Raw genomic sequence first — 22,126 nt, 5'->3', positions numbered from 1 at the left:
ACCTCCGATCCTCGTCGCGGCTCGCTTACACTCTGATTGTAATAAATATAGAGCGACACGTTTTAATTTCCTTATTAATTAAAATTTCTCTCTCTTAATATGACGGGAAAGATATGAAAATATAAATCTGTCGTATAATAATGATGACGATGCTTTTGTGTCGTTTTTAGATAAGATTTTCCATTTTTCGATATTTTACTTGTACATTGTTAATATATTATTATTGTAATAATCATTAATATTATCGTTATAACTTTTAAAAATCTATTGAAGTTTAATAACGCTATAATTTCTTCATTAAGAAACTAATCAAAGATTTGAGTAGAGTCAAAAAAGTATGTCGTTTTAAAACTAAGAGAAGATTCACATTTTTTACTTTTTGTAATTTTACCAAAATTATCGTCTTTTAAATTTAAACTGCACTGCTTTTCGGTTGATACACGAGGGCGAATGCAACTGGTACCTCTTCGCTTGCAAGACACGTCATTGCCGATTACCAAACTTATTTCTTTGCGCGAACTTTCGTATACGATTGTTGAACGTTCAACTTTCGCGATATCGAGATATCTCTCCCACGTGCTATTGTGCGGACGTAATATATTATCACATTCTCTCTGTCTATTCTTTGTATTACGTTATCATTCTAACAAGAATAATGTAACGTGCTCGTGGGCAAGCATTCGAATATTTACGATCCTTTATTCGATTTCACAAAAATTCGATATTTTCTGCTGTAAATACTTTTCTTTAACGATCTTTTCGCTAATCGTTTTTCGAAAATGGTAAATTATTTCTTAATTAAAATTCAAGTTGATATATTTAGGAAAGAGTTAATATTTAATGACAAGCTTTGTGGGAACATTATTTTTCTTTTATTGTCTGAATAAAGCTTTACCTTATACTTATCAATAAGTCAGTGAATAAGTCATCTTTTACTAATTGGCTGTATTTGTGTTTTAGTCTCTTCTCCGACTTGAGAAGCCTGGCAGGCACGACCCTGATGAATCTTTTGGCAGCCCTTTTCATGGTTCAGCTATTGTTCATCGTAGGAGCTGGAGGAGTACAGGTATTTTTTACGTTTTTCTATTTTTATCTTATAAAACAATTACCTCGTCTATTATATAAAATCTGAAGAATCTTAGGTTTATATATATGAAAAACTTATAAATACCGTGGCTACTGCACCTTATGCAAAATACAACTATAAAATATAATAATGCACGTTCTTTGCATACATTACGAATATTGGATGATTATTAAAAAGTTATTTGAAAATATCATATCTAACAAGAAAATTCGCTTGACATGTATGTCATACCTGACAGATTTGAACTGTAATGGTTACCCAGATATAACTAGAAAAAAAGTTAGAACTACGTTGATACAACATTTTTCATTAAAAATTACCTCTCGTGTCTGTTAGTGAAATATTTGTGTTTCCTCCGCGAATCCTTCTCTGTACAAACATAATGCGAAAATCGACTCAGATCCGTCGAGGTGTGAATTCCGGTGGCTGCTTTCGGTTCTTCCGCTTTCACAGAGATAAAGAGAGATAGAGAGAAAGAGAAATTCCGTTTCGTGCTCAGCACATCGGCGAGAGTTGCGAGAAAAGCTTTCGTCGGGACTTCCACCGTCTAATGTTCTGCACTTGAATCCCCTTTAATTAAGCTTCAGAATCCGCAAGCTCGTCGCGAAACGCGACAGATTCCTGAATCCTTCTTTTTTCGCTCTTTTGTCAGTTTTGTCCGTTCTTTCGTTTCGCCCGGAAACATCCAAGGAGCAATGTCAGGCGTTCTCGTACACGAGGATGCCTAACATTGTCACTCGAATTCTCCCGGCGAAATGCGATGCCGGTTACCGACAAACCGGGAGAAAGCATTCCGGACTCTCTCTCGAGCGACTATATCGCGGACGGGAGGAGAGAAAAGTTGTAGGAAGACGTTGGGAAGCGTCGATTAGAAACTCAAAGCGGAAATTAGTGGCATTCCTATTTCCAAGTTTTAATTGCGTGTCGGTGACGTCGCCGCGTCGGGCTTTTCGCCACTGACGACAGGATTCGTGCCAAAAATTTTTCTCATCTATTTTTATTGCGGATTTTAATATCGCGCATGATATCGTTAATTTTGTCATACTACCCGGCGGTCGTTGAATTAGCTATAAATTGCTTTAATGACTCTGATGAGATTAAAAAGGGCATTATTGATCATCCTATTTTTACGCTGTTTAATCATCCGTATTATTGAGGTATACTATAAATTTTGTAATTATTTTCAATTCGAAATAATGGAAAATATACATCAAATATACATTAACTTTGTTGAGTAAATTACTGGAAATTTGATCATTACGATTTCATTATCGTTTTTACTAACGTAATGAAGCAAGTTTCGTTTTTCATGTGAAATGTTAGAGCGTAATATATACAGAAAATTTATACAATGTTACCATTAAATCTTAAAAAACTATTAGGTCTTTTATAAACTACAATTTAAATTGCTCGAAAATGTGATAAAAACATAATTGCAATTTAGTAATTTATAATATTTCTTAGAATAATAACATAATAGTTTTTCTTTAAAAGAACGCGCTTACAAGCAAATATCTTTTGCGAATTTTATTGAGCACGTTGCGATGTTTAATTACTAGCCACGTATAATAATAACGCATAAAAAATAAAAAGACGCAAAATGCCACGTGCCAGTCGTCAGTCGTAAAAACATCGTGAATATTATTCACTGGGCAAAAGTAAATTTCATTGCATTCTTTCCGCGGAAATGAAAAACGTATATATGCCATGCCTGCTTTGAAAAGAACGAACAAGGAGAATTTCTCTTAGATTTAACAACGAAGAAACAAGCGCGCTCTTGTTTCTTCACCTTTAGATAAAGAAAAGATTCACTGCACCTGCAACGGATATATTTTTCTTTACAAAAATAGAGACAGAACATATATTATATGTATATAAAAATACACATATATACATGCATATATAATAATATGCGTGCCGAAAAAATCCGCATGGAAACGAGATTCTTTTTAGGTCAAATGTTATTCATCGCAGTTGCAAATCGTGGCCTTTGATCTTTGAGGATCCTCTAATGGGATACATTTCGTTTTAAAAATATAGGCGAAACACGAGATCTTTTCATATGCGAGTGACATATGAAAAGATCTCGTGTTTTGCCTATATTTTTAAAACGAAATGTATCCCATGTAATATATAATTCAAGTTCATATTTTCGGCTTCATATTCATTAATTCTGTGAAGCTATCGTAACAGAATATTTTCATCTTTTTTTTGCTTGATATTTACCAAAGTAGAGAAAATTTCTGAATATAAAATTTCATATATGATACGGGCAAAATTAATTTATATACTTTTTTCTTTCAATCTAAATAATTAATTTATAAATATATATGACACATTTAATTTAAAACGTCATAAGTCTAGCAAGTATTTTGTGCAAATTTCACAGAAGAATTTATCCGTTTTTTGTATAATGAAATCTGTATCCATTTTTTTATTTCATTCAATTTTATTTAATTAATATCATCCACACACACGAGAAATAGCCGTATAATAAAATTTGTGAAACGTATTTCTTTTATCGAATTTCCTAACCATCGAAAAAATAGAACTAATTGGCCCTTAAATTTTATTCTATCAATAAATAACGGATAGAGGACGAATAAAAAGAAAGTAAATCGGAAATATATCGGCGATTTTACGCATGAACGAAAAGAAGAGAAGGTCATTTAAGTCGAGTTAGTGTTTTTTCTACGAGGTGCTAAATTTTATGACCGCGAACTGGACGAAGCTCGACGCCAAGAAAGACTCTACACGCGAGCAATATATCTCGTCGTACTCGTACATGCAGCAGGCGTGAAAAAAAAAGATTCGTCTCAACGGAGGTGTACGAGCGAACGCGTTAGATGTTACGAGGTCAGAGTGCCGTCCCTTCGAGACAAGCCGCCCTTCCGTGTAACTCCCTAATTGCGGTCTTGTCTTGTGTCAGTATGTAAAGACGAATTTGCATTGAATGTATATGTATGTATGAGCGAGTTTCTAACATAATATTAAACTTGATGCAAATATAAAATCATATTGCAAGGAAAAATTGATGTGACATTAAAATAATGTTACAGTACAGGGTTATATAATAGAAATCGATTAGATATTATTATGCATACAATACATCTCGCAATTATACATCGTGCAATTTTAACAGCACACAGTATTCTGACAATTAATAACTCGTTATATTTTAGAGATTATAATTATAATCGAAAATCTGATAGCTCTCGAAGCATTTACGAATCATAAGTTGGATATAAAAGCTGTCCAATGATCGTGCACAATACAAGTAACTGCGCTTACACGCATACCGATCTATCATCTGTTATTGATTTTCTCAGTTCAGATAATATTGGATTTTCCTGCTCAGCTATTTTGCGTTTACATGCTTGCTACATGCAGGTTGATACACATCATACTATACTGACTACAGCAATCAGCTGCTTTTGACAGATTGATCATCAGTAGCAAAGTTTAGATGACACGTGCAAATTATATAATCTGTTTTTTTAATGGATATATAAATGATAACGTACACTGCACGCTATTGTATACGCAAGATTACCGGGCGGCAATTTGTGTGGCAAGCCGCCCATTATTATCTCTTTGCACGAGATACGAGCATTTTCTGTGAATAATTATTTAGCGGGTAACGTTTATCAATATGCGCAACCGATTAACTCGCACAATTAATTCGCTAACGTAAACGTGTCGAAGCGACGGCAATTTTTCGAAGCCACATCGCGCGTTTTATTCGTTAGATGTAATAGCAGTCAAAGCGATAGGGAATGGAAAATTTTAATCACCATTCCGTTGCGACATTTACGAGCGATAATTATTTCCTCAATCGATGCCTAGACTCGAATATATTTCGCGCTTTGAACTTTTCGCCGATGTAAACGTAATTTGTCCACAATTTTCGATGCTGACGCGTGCTGAATACGTGTAGTTCGCTGGTCGAGCGATTCGAGTAACAAAAAGACGTGATAAGCTTGACCGATTTATTAATAATTAATTTAAAATGCAAAGAACAGAATGTTCAGTGTGAATTTATTTTACGAAACGTTTAATGTCGGAATAGCAAATCGATTGGCACGCAACCTTGGTTTGTCTCTTGCATGTTAAAACTTGCTAATGATGACCAACTTAACAATATCAGCTGGTTGTTATTGATTACTCTATTATTTGTAACACACGCTTAAACTTTAACCTAACCTTGACATTTTGGCTTCAAATTTTACTAATTTTTGGTACTAATTAATCTATAGAACACGTTGTTAAAGTACACTGCTTGTACGATATCTTGCATAATTATAATTAAATATAAGAAATGAAACTATATAAGATTATTTTGGCTGCATTCCGATATTTACTGTTAGCAACTGTCAGCACTGAAAATCTATGGTATACGCGACGTAAAATATAGAAAAATATAGATTTTTAGTATTGACAGTGAATATCGGAATACAGCCATAAAGAAGGAGAGTCATTTTTATAGATTTAAATATTATAGATTTAACAATGAAATATATACTATTTTGACTAGCAGCTCAATGTACGACTGGTGATATATCAGCATTTCAAAAAGTCGACAAGTTTGTGAAATAGCTTGACATTATTTTTTATCTGACAAGAGATATCCGACATCCGACAATAGAATATCAATAACGATATTTTCCGTCGACAAGACAGATGCAATGAGCAGGGGAGGAGTTTATTAGAGACGGCAAAATCCCACTTCGTCATACCGCTTGACGGAGATAAATCTCCGTCGGTTGTGTAATTTCACGGCCGTCACGAAGCAATTCGGCTTTATTGTTACCCGCCTCGGGAATTCGTGAGAAGAGGGGCACAAAATAAATTAATTTAACCCGCGAGACCTCTCGCGCATTTTCTTGGTTCCGATTTCGAGTAGTTTTGACATGCGGTGCTCGTTTCTGCGAAAATCGAAGAGAGTAAAAAAGAATGGGGGCAATAAAGAAAAAAGAAAAAGAAAAGGATTTATAGTCTGGGGCAAGTATCGGCAAAATGAAGAATATAGCTAGAAAAGTTAAGATAAATATTGCACAAGAATATTGAAAGTATTATAAGTAAAATAGTAGCGAAAAGTTAACAAAAAAGTTGGACTTTTTACTATATCCCGATATAATTAAAAACTTTTTTAATTGTAACTAGGAGGACGCAAAAGATTTTGAATAACCGTAGTAGAGAATACAATAGAAAAGAATCTGCGAATATTATTAGGAATTTATTATAAAATAAATAAAATTTTAGAAAAAAAAAAGAAGTGCCATTTTGCTAATGTTATCTAGCTACTACAAAAAGAAACAAGCTTTTTAAATTCTCATTTACCGGAACATTATTGCATATCAAAATATATCATGGATATAGACGAAGCACCTTCCATGTTCACATTGTATATACTTTACATTCCTACGGCGTTTCCGGTTCCGTCCAATAGAGCAGTAGTGCATTTCGTGTGCAGCTCGCAATCTCGATATATCGCCGTCCCGCATTAAGTCAGACACGTTTACGAGCTCCGTACCACAGCTAGGGATGCTGGCAGGCGAGATAAAGTTTTGCGGGCGAGATAACGTTTTGGTCGGAATTAAAAGGTACGAACGGGAGGGATATTAATCCATCTTAATGTTCCTTCCAATCTATCTGAAGTCCTTGTTAATAGTGTTTGCAACAATGTTAATACGTGAAAGCTTTATATGCTGGAATGCTAAATTAATCATTATACTTAATTTCAATTAATAAATAGGTTTTATGTAATAATTATAAAATATAAAATTGCGCTTATAAATTATCATCAATTTTGAAATAGGTAAATATATTATAAATAAATATTAAATTATAATTTCATTAATAAAAAAATTAAGACACAGCTTTTGTAAAAAGATAATCAACGTTACCGGTTCAGTGAGTTCAATATACTTCAAGCATCTAAACCACGACTCCATCAATCCTAAATCTAAGTTAGTGACTTATTGTTAGATCATAAGAATTACGAAGAAACTATATTTAACTGAAACAAGGAAACTGTTTCCTCATTCGGTTTCTTTCTGTAATATATGCATAGTGTGTAAAATGTGAATAAACATAAATTTATTTGGTCTATTGTGCAGGAGTAATGTGTGACTGTACAAGTTTTCATCTTCAATTATGTAATGTACAATGAATATGTATCGAATTGCGATACAAAGCAATAGTAATGTTCAGATGAGATAAAATATCATTGCGATTGAGAACAATTAAGCGATCAACCTCAATATATACAGATTAACGCACAATCGATCGATGTTAATAGTATAGAATTGTGATTGACGTACAGTTCTGTATGCGATTTTGATCGATATATCGATATATAATCGATTTAATAATGATTCAAATTAACCGCAACGAGGATATGATTGTGCTAAAGTACGAAATCTTTCGCTGAAATTTTTTTGTTGAAAATTGAGGTGTCAATCTCTGCTCTTATTTATAAGAATCACAAACTGACACTTAGTTTATTTACTGTTTATTTGGCGGAATAAGTGTTTCGAAGATTTTTTTGTCCTGGATCTCATATTGATCAATCGAACTCTTCGAAACATTTAAAGCGCTAAATAGTTCGAATTCGAATAAGCAAACAGTTTCCTAATTCTCAGAGCAATGAATTTTGAGCTAGTATGTTCTGGTTGGTCCAAGTACAGGATCAAACCAGACAAGATTGGCAAGATCACTATCAGTTAATGACATCAATTAACACAGCGGTCATTAATATTAGAAGAAGATTCATTGTACGGGAGTGTAGGTAAAGATAAAGGCGCTTTCCTGACCAGTATCAGATTATCAGATCCTTAGGAACAATATTCACAGTCCGATCGTGTACTCAGGACCGTCCGAAAATCTGAAGTCTTCAGATTCCATCCCCAGCAAGTGAAATGACCTTACAGCATTTCGAGCGTACGACGAGAACGATCTTGAACACAAGATCGGACTATGAGTACTGCTTAGGATCCGAAGTATTCATATATGCCCCATCCTTATATAGGAATCATACAAAAAACAAACGCTATCGAGAACATTTTGCGTTATTAATTTCATTTTTCTGAGATTGGACTAATAGTGGAATTAAAAATAATAAATTCTAGTTAACATTGAAGAATTAAAGTTATGCAACTATTTGCAAGATTTCTTACGAGAATATTATAAATTCTAATAAAAGTATAATATAACTTTTGCAATAATTAAACCATCACAAAGGTACAAGGTGAGAGACACCAAACGACCGATAACTGAACTAAAGTACGTAACACTTATATCAGCTGTATTATACTAATCATAATATCGCAACAGATTTAGAATTCACCGAATGTTAAACAAAGATAAATAATGCATCATCCATGAAACATGAAACGGAATGCACCCCCGGTATCATTTATGTTTGCATTAAACTCATGTTTCACCGGCGGAGCCTGCTGTTATAATCTGACAGCAGATCGTCGGAAGAAATGGAATTTTTCATTTCATAAATATTTAAATGGTTACGAAATAGCAGATTCTGCTTAGTTTCTATGTAGTCAATCTGTCATTATATAGTTTTGTTATTAGTTTGTTAGCAGATTTTGTTATATTACTATATTACTATTATTCTATCGACAAAATTTATAACAGTTTTCAAATTACATTTTTAACAGATTTGGCTATCCGAATATATAGAAACTCTTCATGACGAGTAATTTCTCAAAATCTCTCTCTCTCTATATATATATAATATATATTTCGATTCTTTAATTAAAATTCGTTTCCACCCAAAGAGCGCCAATGCGCGTATAACGCGCTTTGAATGTACCTTAAACTTTGTGTTAAATGTGGATATTTATCCCGCATTATATGCGCATTTAATGCATATTATGAAAGCGCATACCAAAAAGTGCACCTATACGTTCATTGATCGAGGAGCCCAATCGGACAACTATTAGTGAACTCTGTACTCTGTACTATATTAGAATTTCTCTTCGTACCCAGATTTTAAGCATTGCTGTGAGCATATTCCAGTACAGCTATCACAGAATAAATAATAATAACGTATTAATAAAATAAATATTTTAATGGTTCAGGTATTACCTAGACACTTTCTATTATATGCATACGTGTAATCGAGAAAAGGGTATTAAATATCGATAACTTAATCCTTGTTACAAGAAAACTACACTGAGAAAAAATGTGTCTGCATTTTAGTAAATATTAGTTTGCATACAACTGTGACTCCATTTACTAGAATGAAAAAATTTTTCCTTTTTATTGGTATATATTTACTGAGAAAAAAATATACTAATAAAAAGGAAAATTTTCTTCATTTTAGTAAATGGAGTTACAGTTATATGCAAACTAATATTTACTAAAATGCAGACACATTTTTTCTCTCAGTATATCGTTTACTAGTAATATAAATCACGATTTTATAAACGCTGTTTAAAATATGTTTGTTACAAAAAAGTATTTAATATTATAAATTTGTTGAAAATTGATATTAAAGATTTACGTATGATTTAATAATATGGTCTGCGTGTGCATGTGAAATTGTAAATTCATCGCAAAAACAATTCTTGCGCGAGAACATTCGTGTTAAAAGAAGATTGATAGCGAATACTAAGGATTCGGACTTGGTGATTTACAGCCTCTCATCACGTGTGATATTAAAGGTTATTTCTTGGGCGGGGAAGTTTAATAACGCGCGCATTAAATCACTATAATTAGTACGATTATGCGTATCGTAGAAGCGTTGTTTCTCCTACATTTAGGAATATGATATATCACATCCTGCATTAATGTTTCTGAGAGGATCGTTGGAAATAAAATGGGGATTAAGTAAATCTACCAGCAAGCAATTCTGAGAAATTTTAATATCCGATTACGGTATGACGTCTGTAATCGATACACTATATAAAAAATATCTGCGGATTATTTTTAAATAATAATAGAAAAGTGACAAAAAAGGAATTGGCGAAAGATGTAAATTTTTGTGAAATTTGAGTATGGTAAAATAAAGTGTCATATGTTAACGCGTAACTCGTGATTAAAATAATACGATTATTCATTGCAAAACAATGCAATGCACTTTTGACAAATGCTCGGTGAAATTTCGTTGAAAATCAAGAAATTTTACCAATTTTATCGCTATAAAACAACATATTTTATAATTAATTTGCATAAAATCTTGAGCAAATATTTGAACTTTATCTTAATAAGATTTTTAACATAGAAAATTATCTAATAAACTATAAAAATAGAAAAATAGAATATCTAAAATACAGAATATTATCATAAGAACTTAATTACATAAAAGTTTCATTGCCAAGTCTTTTGACAAATTTTAAATATTTATGAAGCATCTCGTACGCTCGTTTATCGTTGCATAATGAGCCACGAATGTGCTTTTGTGGAAAGAGCTTCGCGATGTTTCAGTGGGGAAAAGCATGTAATTTACGGTGCGAGGGATGTATAATAATTTAGCTAAAACTAGGCGTTGCAAGTTTCTTTTATATTAGGACGCGCGAACTTTTTGTTACGTTATAATTACGAAAAATGCGGGACTAAAATTTTCCTGAAATTCGCAAACTGACCCGAAATTTCGTCTCAAAATTCCGGTGCGCGGAAATTCACTTAAGGAAGGATGCTATTTATGGAGCTGCGTAAATCACGATCAACCGCCAGGCAATGAATGCTAGAATGAGAACGCGATTTACCTAAAAATCGGGTGATGGGGTAACGCGGATAACTGAATACAAGATATTCTCATCATGTATAATCTCTTACGATGGACCTACAGAATATTACGTTCTTAAAATTCACTTAAATTTAAAAATGTTTAGAGAATTAATTAATTTTTATTTTATGTCGATTTCTTACATATTATTTTATTCTCAATATTGTTTTTATTAATTTAATCGCTGAACGGTACATTAATAGGAGGAGAGAATATATATGTTGTTTCTGGATAAAAATCTTTCTGATATCTATATTATTTTTTTATTAAAGATTTAAGTATTTTTATTTATTTTAATACGACAAACATTATACGTTTGATAAATGATTGATTTAACATTTGATTCTAAATCATCGCTAGCCTGACAAACAGCGAGAATACAGTGCGAAAAAAAGAGAAAGAACGTTATATGTCTATCTTTGTTTATTCGCTAACCGAAGCTCCGAGCGCACACGTATGTGCCTCTTGCGTGTGTGTGCATCCCCACCACCCGATGTCGGGTGAGCCACGACCTCATTCTGGCCAATTCTGGCATTGTTGTCGCCAACACACGTTAGTTTTGTCGGTCCCAATCTTGCGGCTCCTGCGGAGTAAAGTGATTTTCGCGGCAAGTCTTACGATTTAGAGGAACAATCCCATGGAGATTTGTCTGGAGATAACGGAGAAAACCCCGAAGAGAAATCCAACTTGAGCGACACGGATCGGGAGTGTTGCAACGCCGAAAACGTGTGTAAGAACTTTGCGTCTGTCCCCGACACGTGGAAATGCAACTGCAATATACCGACATCGGAAACTCACGTTCTGTCAGGAAACCGAGTTGCTTCTCGCGGGAGATCGCCAATTCGAATTTGCTCGAAAACTCGAGTGAGTGATATTGGTACCTGGCAAAGGTAAAACTTTTCGGGAAAGAGAAGGAAATTAAATATCTGTTATGGAGACTTCGGGGCATTTAAAATTTATGAAAAATTTGTGTCCGCGACTAATAAAAATAACGGATTTTTTTTACAATATTTAATTAAACTCATTCTGTCCATTCATTACATAATAACAGTTATTTAGTTTCAACTGTTTCTGAACATATTATATCACTGTATATTAGTGTCTCAAAATTATCATGTGATTATCACATTATTGTTCGATTAAATATCGAAGAAGGACCAGCCGTCACGAGATAAGTTTCACAAGGGAAAAGTATTTTTCCCTTTTTTGGGAGAAGAAAATCTTACTCCGTTCTGAGACTGTATAAAAAGACTGACGAGGATTTCCACCGGTTCCATTGAGTAGTTTTTAATTAAGCGCGAAATGGCCGAGAGACAAAGCGGCGTCAACTTACGAACGGTAATGGAGCTCTTAGATCAACTTGCTCTTCTCATCGGCGCCGAGCAAAATAAAATTACTGATCAGAATGGAAAATCAATCACATATCCCTTCTCCTCCCGTTCCCTTTTGCTCGCACCTTTAGGATACGAATTAAAGCCACGACCCGAATGTAATTTTTGTCCTAAACTCCCACGCAGGCTCGGTCGATCTTAGATAATGGCCCATGAAGATTGCACGGATCTCGCTGCATAATTTATGGTAACGTAAGTTTTCCCTCGTCGACGGTGAACATATCTTCTATGACTGTGATTCTTTTAACCTCCTTAAATTACCATTGCCCCATTTTCGAAACTGTATTCAAAGCTCTTCGAAATTCTAGGAATTCCAAAGAAAAGTTAAAGTAATAGAGTCGCGCTTAAGTGTTTTTCGCGAGTTGGAAGCTCTCCTTGCGTCCCCGATTGTCTTTACTTTTGTTTCAAAATAAATTATTCCGACATTTACATTTATAAATCTTTAACGGCTCAGTTAAAATTTAATTAAATTTGCTTTAGCTAGAATTTAATCGAGAGAGAGAAAGAGAGAGAGAGAGAGAGAGAGAGAGAGAGGGCGAGGGAGGGATGTGTGTTCGTGGCATTATTCACGCGACTGCTTATTATTGTTGCACGCCCGTCCAGAAACAAAGCCTTGCATTGTTGCATTGTACGTCAGGGCATTTTCTCATCGACGCGAGGTGTCAGGTGCGAAACGCGTGGCCTTGTTATCTGCGCCAGTTATCGATTACACCGAGCTTTGTTGCCAGGGATTTTTAACAATAAGGGCCTGTCGGCGCGCCTGCAATTTAACGATTGGCCGACTGACACCTCCATCCGCGTCTCGCGGCGGGCGCGCGAGAAATTACGGAATCGCGTTGTGAAACGCGCGACGCGGTTATGCGGGCGATTTGAAGGAAGGCGCGCCTGTATTTTTACCGCGCAATAAAATATGCGGGACTCTTATTGGAAACGAAATTACAATATCACAAGTTCAAGTTTCTAAAGATTATAAATCATTTCTAAAATTATCAAAGTGATCGATAGCTCCGTTTACATCTATTACGAGTATCGGTGAAACGTTCATACGTTTCGTAGACACGTTTTTTTTTGTGATTTGTGCTTAGAATCTATTTTCTATCGTGTGTCCACATTTATTCTCTGCATTTTGTTCGATTTGGCAATCACGTGGAGAATACTTTTGCCGCGTATTGCGTTCTCATTTTGAGAGTAAACATACCGAGTTGCCGAAAGTGCTCCGATGAGTAACGAAAAAATTCCAATCGCGAGCAAACGGCTCGGAGCGATGGCGAGATAACTGGTCATGATTTCGTTACTGCGTGATTGGCGCAGTGTAAATAAAACCTGTTTCGTTTGTCCGCGATATTTTTTGGAACTCGCCGTTTTTCAGCGGCATCTAAAATTCGTCCAATTCGCGTCTAGTCCGAATTCGCTTTTTTTCCCCGCGTTCACATCGTTTTCGCGAAATTGTACGTTATGAAATTGTACCGAAAATCCGCATTGCAGTAGACGTGCTTGTAAACTAGCGAGCATTCGCGAATTAATGGACGTCAAGAAATTTTTTTGTTCGTGTATCTCTAAGCTGTTACAAAAATGAATATCGATTCTTTATTTTTTGTTAAATCTAAAGATAATTGATACTTTTGCGTAAGCTATCGATTATTTGTCATTGATAGCCGTTTTCGTTAAATTCATATACGCCGTAATATGATTCTTATAAATATTAAAGTAAACTCGAGCAACGTATATCTGTAACGTATGTACATATTTGAATTTTATTCATCATTGAATTTTACTCACACGATTTCGCATTATGCGGGTCACGAATCCTGGATTTGTCACTAGCCGAGTAAACGGACAGCCGTTTATTCAAATAGCTTTCCTAGATAATGTTGTACATACACGGTGTATTATAATAACGTGAAACTCGGTCCAGAGGGTAATTTCAATGAATTTGAAACAGCATTAGCAATTTTGCACGCGTATGTTATACATTTCGAAACATCTAGTACATTAAAATACTCGAGATACTTGATATTAGCATTTCAAAAATTGTCTTGAAAAATAACGATTAAGTCGTTGAGGAAAAAGCCTGATTCTCCCGATTAAATCTATTTTTGAAAGTGGATTCACTCGGACACATGTAAAGTTACAGGATACACCCTGTACATATCCACAAGTGTAACACGGTCTCGTATGTTCAAGTATCTCGTGCATTACCTCGATGGTGCGCGAAGGTTTCTTGCTTCATTTCATCGCAACGACCGCTTTTACGGCGACTTACATTCTTGCGCGGTCACGTCTCGCCTGTAAGGTGGTTCACGACGTTCCGCTCTCCTTCATCGAAACTTTCCCATCTCTTTTCTTTATTATACCCTCCAGTGATCGCGCCAGTGCACCGAGTGCACCGGCTAGTTAATGCGACGGTGGTGTTGCAGAAACGCTTCTCATCGTTCACTTTTACTACCATTTTTATAACTATGCATTCGAAGTCTCTCATAATTTCGGACGGTGTCTCTTATTTATATATATGTTTATTACGCTGTACAAAATGTACATATTATACATATTTATACACACATATGCTATATATTTTTTACAAAATAATATACATATTTATAGTTTGTTTTAAAAATTATATAAAATATATGGCAGCATTGTATAAAACTCAGGATAAAATTTAGTAAATATGTCACAAAGATAAATGGTTGAATAAAATAAGCTAAGAATTTGCCGTCGTACATTTTACAAATATTTTACATGCATGGAAAGAACGGTTTTGCTGAAGTATCGAAAAATTTAGCTAGATACCAGATCTGAAAATAATTTTGTTGAATCATCAAAATAATTATGTAGAACACTAAAACTGATTGCTAAAATGTCAAAATTTTTTACAGCATTAATATCATATAACGAAAATTAATATCATATTTCAGCGACCTACTATAATTATTTTGATGGTGCAACAAAATTATGTGTGGGTCTGTTCTATTTTCCGAGCAGTTGCAATTTTTTTTTTACGTCACTACGATAAATATTCATTTGCAAAAAAAATAGAAATTACTGACGCAAAGGCTCGCAGCATGTGTATTTACAAACGATCTCGCGCGCGTGACACAAAGTTCGTTTTCATCGAGATCTCATTTTATGGCCGTCAACAACGTCACAAAAAATTCATTCGCGCGATATTGTCGCGAAAACGTTTGCGAGAGGTGACGCAGCATTGATAAAAGGATAGCTTTTAACGGGCTGAATGCTACGGAATTCTTGTCAACGGAAAAGAAAATTGCTATGTTTAATATTATACTTGAAATTTGATAATAAATATTCCGACTAAAAATAATGAGACTCGTATATAATTTTATAATATACTTTATAATTTTAACTAGTAAGGAATATAAAAATTATATGTTTCAATTACGTACAGGTGGACCTTACTTCAACAGAATTTTAATGTAAGACTTACTAGGGAAAACTTACCAACCTAGAAATTCTAATTTTATGAAACTGCATAAATTAAGTAGGATAAGTGAATTTGAATATTCTATTGGTGCCATAAAACAATTTTAAACGGTGGAATAATTTCTTATACCGTGCAAAGTGTCGCACGATACTCGTCATAGTTTGATCAGTGTAATTCGCACGCGATCGTGTTTTTGCGAATGCAATAATCTATTTAATCTAGGAAAAAAAGGAAGAAGAGGCAAAGAACTCTTATATATCGATTGGTGAGCTACAAAATAACTTTTATTTTATCTTGAGTTGACAATGATGTACAAAAATGTTAAATCTATGATGTATTTAAATTTATGTCTCATGTCAGCTAATTAATGAGGGAAATTAGAGAATAATATTAAAGAAATAATATCGCTCGTAAGAGTCGTGATAAAACAATAATTATTATAATTCCATGTATGTATGCAAAATTACATTATCGGTTTGGCGAAGTCCCTTATTAATTACAAAGATACATGTAATATTAAAAATCGGTAAACTTTAGTAAATAATAATTCTTCTTAATGTTTTCAGTAAAGAATTGACTTTAAATTTATTATTTAAATTATTGACTAGAATCTATAGTGTCTGAGACACCTTATATATTAGCTTTCTGTTTATTACCCCCTTTGCGTAAATAATAAAGAAGCGATGCGCTACCTTACCTTATCGTTTCTTGAGAGGTGCCCTGCATCATAGGGAGAGAGAGACTCGCTTAAGTCGACGACCTTTATCGAGGACATTTACGTTTTTTAACCACATCGTCGTCGATGATTCAGCTCGTGCGGAAGCACGTGCTCGGCGGTAATTAATCGATAATTAATAGATGAGGGCTCATTTGCTCTTGCACACTCGCCGCTCCGTTTAGGTTCTGGTCGTGGCAGACGAGACGACGGCCCTTTAATTAGCAGGTGACTTCATCGAGAGGGTATTTTTACGTCCGCAAATCAATTTATCCCCGTACGAAGGTATATCGGTAACTGTGCCACGCTATAAATCGCTCCGCTGAGCTTCTTCTGGCTATCTTATCCTCTTCTTGAGAGATTTAGTAGCGCGCTGGGGACTCAATTTTTTATTTAGATTTAAATGCTCGAATTACGTCCAATGTTTTTCCGATACAACATAATTATGGTAACGCATGCAAGCAGCTCAGATACGAAATTTTTCTTTTAAGAAACATTAAATTTCTATCATCAGTCGTCAAATTGTATACTTTTTTAATTGCAGTTTTGTGTAATATTTATTTGATATTCTTAATATTCTTTTTTACGTATTTGCGTGTCGTTAACTCAAGAAAGTCCAGAAATTTTCTAGCGAAGCTTTCCGTCATCTGGTGCGATATCCGGTAAAAAAATCTGCTTCTGCAAGATTTGTACAGTTTCTTCCGAATCGCTCGCGAACGATCGCGATTTACGTGTGATCCATAATTCAAGATTTATTCACTTTCCGCGATAAACCCCAACTCGCTGATAGATAGGAGTTTTACTAGTAAAGCCGAAGCTTTATTCCTGAAATCGCTTTGTTCTCGACGCGTGTTCGAAAGCATCTCGCCGCGGATACGACGATGACGGTTGAGCCGATAATGTGGATTAATTGATATACCGCGATCCGCGGGTCGCTTGGTGCGAGAGCTGCTTTTAACGGACAAGTTAATTGCTTCATTAGGAGAAGCACGATCTCTCGCTCTCTCTCTCTCCCTCTTTCCCTGGTTGCAATTACGGGATGCAACGGTTTCCTTTTTCCAGTGTCCATTTCCGCCGCGCGTTCGTCCGATCAAACGTAACGACGGGCGGATGAAACGGCTAATCTCAATCATCGATATATCATGTTTCGCAATATATGCTCGCGACTCACATTTCCGATATCGTCTCTAGAGATACATTACTATTTGGATCACGTAACGCAGTTACAATATGAATATATCCAGGACTATATGAAATTATTAATATATTTTACATACGTAATAATAATAATTTCGCTCTAGTACAAATACGTATTGTTACGCTCGTATTGAGACGCCCGATGGATACGAGCCAGAGAAGTCGCGAAGCGTCCCCTTAGTCGCTGTTGATCAACAGTCGCTTTGAAGATTTGGACCGGAGTCTTTGTACCGTTCGGACGTACTAGCTCCGTGCTTCCTTCCTGTAAACAAGTTGTGAATAAACGTGCTTTTTACTTCGGAAAAGGGAGTTTCCTTTTCTATGCGAGTCCGGGAGCGCGCGGTCGCAAGAGAGTGTGTAAGGCTTGTTAGAGAGGCGCTCAGCGCAATAATACATATTGATAAATGTTACAGAAATTACTACTTATTACGTTAAACTAGCTTTTTAAATATACAATTTATAAATGTTCAGTCTCATAAATACTAAAGTGTATTTGATAGAACGGATTTGATTAATAGAGATATATCGTTTGTAAGGATTACAATAAATTATCAAGATAAATTCTCATTGGAGGATGCCTTCCATTGTTGCGAGTCGGTTAGTGGATTGCATGCAAAAGGATAGTCGAGCATTACCATCTATCTCGGATAAGCTTATATTAAAAAGTTTCCCAAAGCACGGGTTATCATAGCGGGAACATAAATTCGCGGCATCGCATAGAGAAACTTTGTTCTCTCCCATATACACCTGCTGTTTACGAGTTGCGATATGAAAGCCGTATTTAATTCCAAGTTGTTGCAGTTTTTTCTTTCACGCAGTTTTGTAAAAGCTGTGGGTAATAATGTTCCTGCGATTTTATTGAGAAATTCAATGAATGTCGATTGATTTCAAAACCAATGATTGGAGAGAACGGTTAAACTCTTTAATAAGAAATGTATTCGAACTTGGATATAAAGTCTACGATGTAATTAAACTTTTCATGCTGCTTCAGCAGTGTAAGCGCGAAAAGAAATTGCTGAGCTGGAAATCAAATTAAATCAAGATCTTGAATAATCGACAGACTCTGTACGATTATAAAAAGTTTGATATAATTCGTGAGCATTGTCACGAAGTTTGTATAGCGCAATCAATTCTACTTGCGTCACAGAAGGAGGAGGGCACGATATATGTGCAGTGTAATAAAAGTGTTCGTTAAAAGCATGCGAGAAACACAATTGAGCTTTCGAGAATAATTGATTTCAGAATAAGCCGCGACCGTTTCTCGATCGTGTATCGACAGCGCCATTTTTCTTTCTCTTTTTTTTTCTCCCCCTTTCTTCACGACGCGACAGCGTTCCGAGTTACGCGTATGACACGTTTTATTGATTTTGTTATCCGCTAATGTAAACGCATCGCGGCAGAATCGTGGGTGGTGTTCTTTTTTTTCGCAAGCTTGCAAGGTGTGTTCTCTCTCCGCACAAGTTCCATTATCCCCACGGAATATTCATGTTTTCCACGCTCTCGTTTATTCCCTCCCTGTATTTATCCCGGTCAGTTTTTTTTTGTTTGCGAACATCCGCAAATACACTCGCTGGGAAGAATTATTCTTTTGATTCGATATTCCCATTTTTACGCCTTTCGCATTTTTTTTCAAATTGACTATCGATATTTTCACGACGTTAACAACTTTCAGAATTTTAAAAATTGTTCATCCAGATCGGCGGTTATACGTAGTTTTTCATATTCATTGAAATTCAATTATTTTGCAGATATATGAAAACGTCATTTTCAATGTTGTTTTTGTGAAAAATTCCTTGTCTATGCAAAAAGCAAAAACCTGTTTTCAAACTATTTCTATTTAATACTTTAATAGTTGGAAAGAATTTTATATAGAAAAATTTTCTCTCAGCAGTATATAGGATTCTTTAATTTCGCGTTACAAGCAGAATGTTTTCTCTCTAACGATATCTGTCCGAAGAAGGAAGTGAAATTACCCCTTTGTAGAATAGAAAAAGTTCGTGTAGTTGAGAGAGCTAATACGACGCATTTTCTTTTTCAATTTCCGAGGAGAACGTTATCGTAGATTCCAATTTTTTGATCGCAAGTTTTTCGGATGTAACGAGTTCGTTCGTAGGTGTAGGAGCAAAATTGGAACCCGGATGGTAATCAAGCGTGTCGGAGGGCGACGCGCGCTCTCTCGTTCGTCCGGGGGTGTTTTTGCGACGTTTCTTACCGCGTGTACTCGCTTCTGCGAGTAACTACCGTCAAGTAAATTCCCGTTTCCCGACGGTATAATGAATTACGACGTGGACCCGCGTAATCCCCGGGATCGGAAAATTATTTATGATCGCGCGAGCGAACTTAATAACCGGGTGACGGCGACATCGATGTAGAAAAATCGTCAGTCTCGGGGATCTCATTAATCTCTCGCCGTCGTTTTATATTCGCGCGCGCCGATTTTTATTCGCGCATAAATCACAGTTATACGTCGGATTGCGCGCCTTCTCCTTTCTTTTTTTTGTATCGAAAAGCTAACGGTACACCATCGTTGTCTCCGAAGTCTGATATTGGACCGGAAGGTCCATTCTTTTCAAGAATGATAAAACTTTTCAGCACCCTTAAATACATTTCCTTTCCTCCTTCATTAAATAAAATGGCCGAATTATTCTTTTCTTTTATAGAGAAGATAACGGCATGTTTTTTTTAATCGAGCGTGTTATATTATAATATACCCGGGTATACCCGAAGGATTTTTTAGAAATTCTCCGTGAAAAAGAAAATATGATGTGAAAGATTAGATTTTCGGTCGCTTTCATTTAGAGGAGTTGTTAAACGAAAGTCTGTCAGGCCAATTTATATTTGAAACTCTTCTTGCTATCTGCCATCCTTTAGTTCAAGCAAAACCGTTAATTCTTATTAAACACACACGTATGCACAGACTTTGCCGACGAGGATAGTGCAGTAGAGGAAAAACTAATTTGTTTCGAGCGCAAATACTGGCGAGCGCTGTAATACGGTAATTTGCAGCCCCCTGAGGATGAGCGAAGAATTCCTCGACGAAAAGAGTAACGCGTGTAGTGAAAAACAAGGGATGTTGAATAGCACAATTAACCATCCGACAGAGTTATTATGCATTTATTAAACGATGCAAACAATATTTTTATGATAAAAGAGTTCTATGTTATTACTTATATTATCATAAATTTATATTATATAATTGATAATGCAATGATTTATAACGCAGTGATTTATAATATTAAATTGTATGTTAGATTAAATAGCTTTTGCGTCGTTACTAAATAATTTTGAATTGTTTTTAAATAGCTTTTGCATAGATTCCATTTTTTTACTAACACGTTAGTTACTAACACGAGAACAGTTTGTTTTTCAAATTGTTGGTTTATCGATATAAATTCTCGAGAGGAACGCGTTTCGTCCGTCGCAAAATTCTTTTTAACAAGACCACCGCGAAAACGTGATACTGGTGCGAAGGAAAACAGCCGGTCGCTTTTCGTACGCGAAATGCGTGTATTGAAGCATTTTGCGTAAGGGAGACAGGAAAGTGGAGGGAAAGATAAAAAGAGGGTGAAACGACGTTTTGCGGTTTTTGTGTTTATGGGACAAAGAAGAAATCCCCCTGTTTTTGTGCTATGTTCCCTAATGGCCTTTAGATAAACGTGTATAATAGATGAGAGCTCGTTTTGGTAGCTAGATTCTCTATCTTCGTAACTCGATGATTCTCGTGTTTGTATCGATCGATGCAATTTGAGCCAAGAAAATGATACATAGTCCTATAAGTACTCACACGCACAAAATGAAATAAAATAAAATAGAACGAATAAAAAGACGAAAATTTAGAGATAAATTTTTATATGCATATCTTGTTCTAAATAAGAAACTGATTCTTTCTGTAAATTGAGATATTTAAAATATATTTTTTCTCCTTTTTTTAAATATAACGTATAAAGAGTGGGAGCTCCACTTTTTATTACTATATAAAGTTATCATCAGGCTTTTATATTGTTTCTCTTAGAAGTAACGATCATAGAATCGCGAGCTGAGAGTTTAAATTTGTCAATTAAAAGTTGAAAACTAAAAAGTTGGGAGTTTATATTTTTTTCAGAAACATAAATTATTTTACTTCAATGTGCCGCTATTTAAATCGTTATTTATTTAGATTATCTACATAATAGCAGCGGTGCTTCTGCAGGATGTGCGGTGAAATCTTTTGAAAAATTTTTAGCAAAGTTTTATGACAACCGTTATTTTATGGAAACACAAAATACTCTCTTTCTGTGAAATAATCCAGCTGTTAAAACGTAGATAAAAGTAGAGCTTTCTATCCGCCGATAAAAATCGCGTATACCCGATTCTCGCGTGCACGACGCTCGCTTTGCAAGGCGGCTTATACATTTCCGATATTAACTTCGCTATAATCCCCGTCGGAAGAGACACGGCTTAAATCGATCGCGCATATATCTGTCTGCGTCCCCTCGAGATTGAGATCGTCGTGTGATGAAAAGTCCTCACGTGGAAAGGACTGCATCTTTCCTTTATCCGTATTTCA

At 35.2% G+C, this 22,126-nt stretch overlaps 1 protein-coding gene across 1 annotated transcript in view; it reads left to right on the top strand.

Annotated features, from left to right (window-relative positions):
* LOC112457120 (cadherin EGF LAG seven-pass G-type receptor 1-like) overlaps nt 1-22,126 on the top strand; it is a 74,621-nt gene that overhangs the window by 36,286 nt on the left and 16,209 nt on the right. The window contains exon 4 of the mRNA XM_025020012.1: nt 961-1,066. Coding sequence (XP_024875780.1) covers nt 961-1,066 — 106 coding nt within the window. The remainder of the gene's footprint in view (nt 1-960; nt 1,067-22,126) is intronic.

Source organism: Temnothorax curvispinosus, unplaced genomic scaffold (assembly GCF_003070985.1).
Source record: "Temnothorax curvispinosus isolate PA1 unplaced genomic scaffold, ASM307098v1 QBEX01007518.1, whole genome shotgun sequence".
In the NCBI taxonomy this organism is placed as follows: Eukaryota; Metazoa; Arthropoda; class Insecta; order Hymenoptera; family Formicidae; genus Temnothorax; species Temnothorax curvispinosus.
This window is presented reverse-complemented; position numbering and strand designations above follow the sequence as displayed.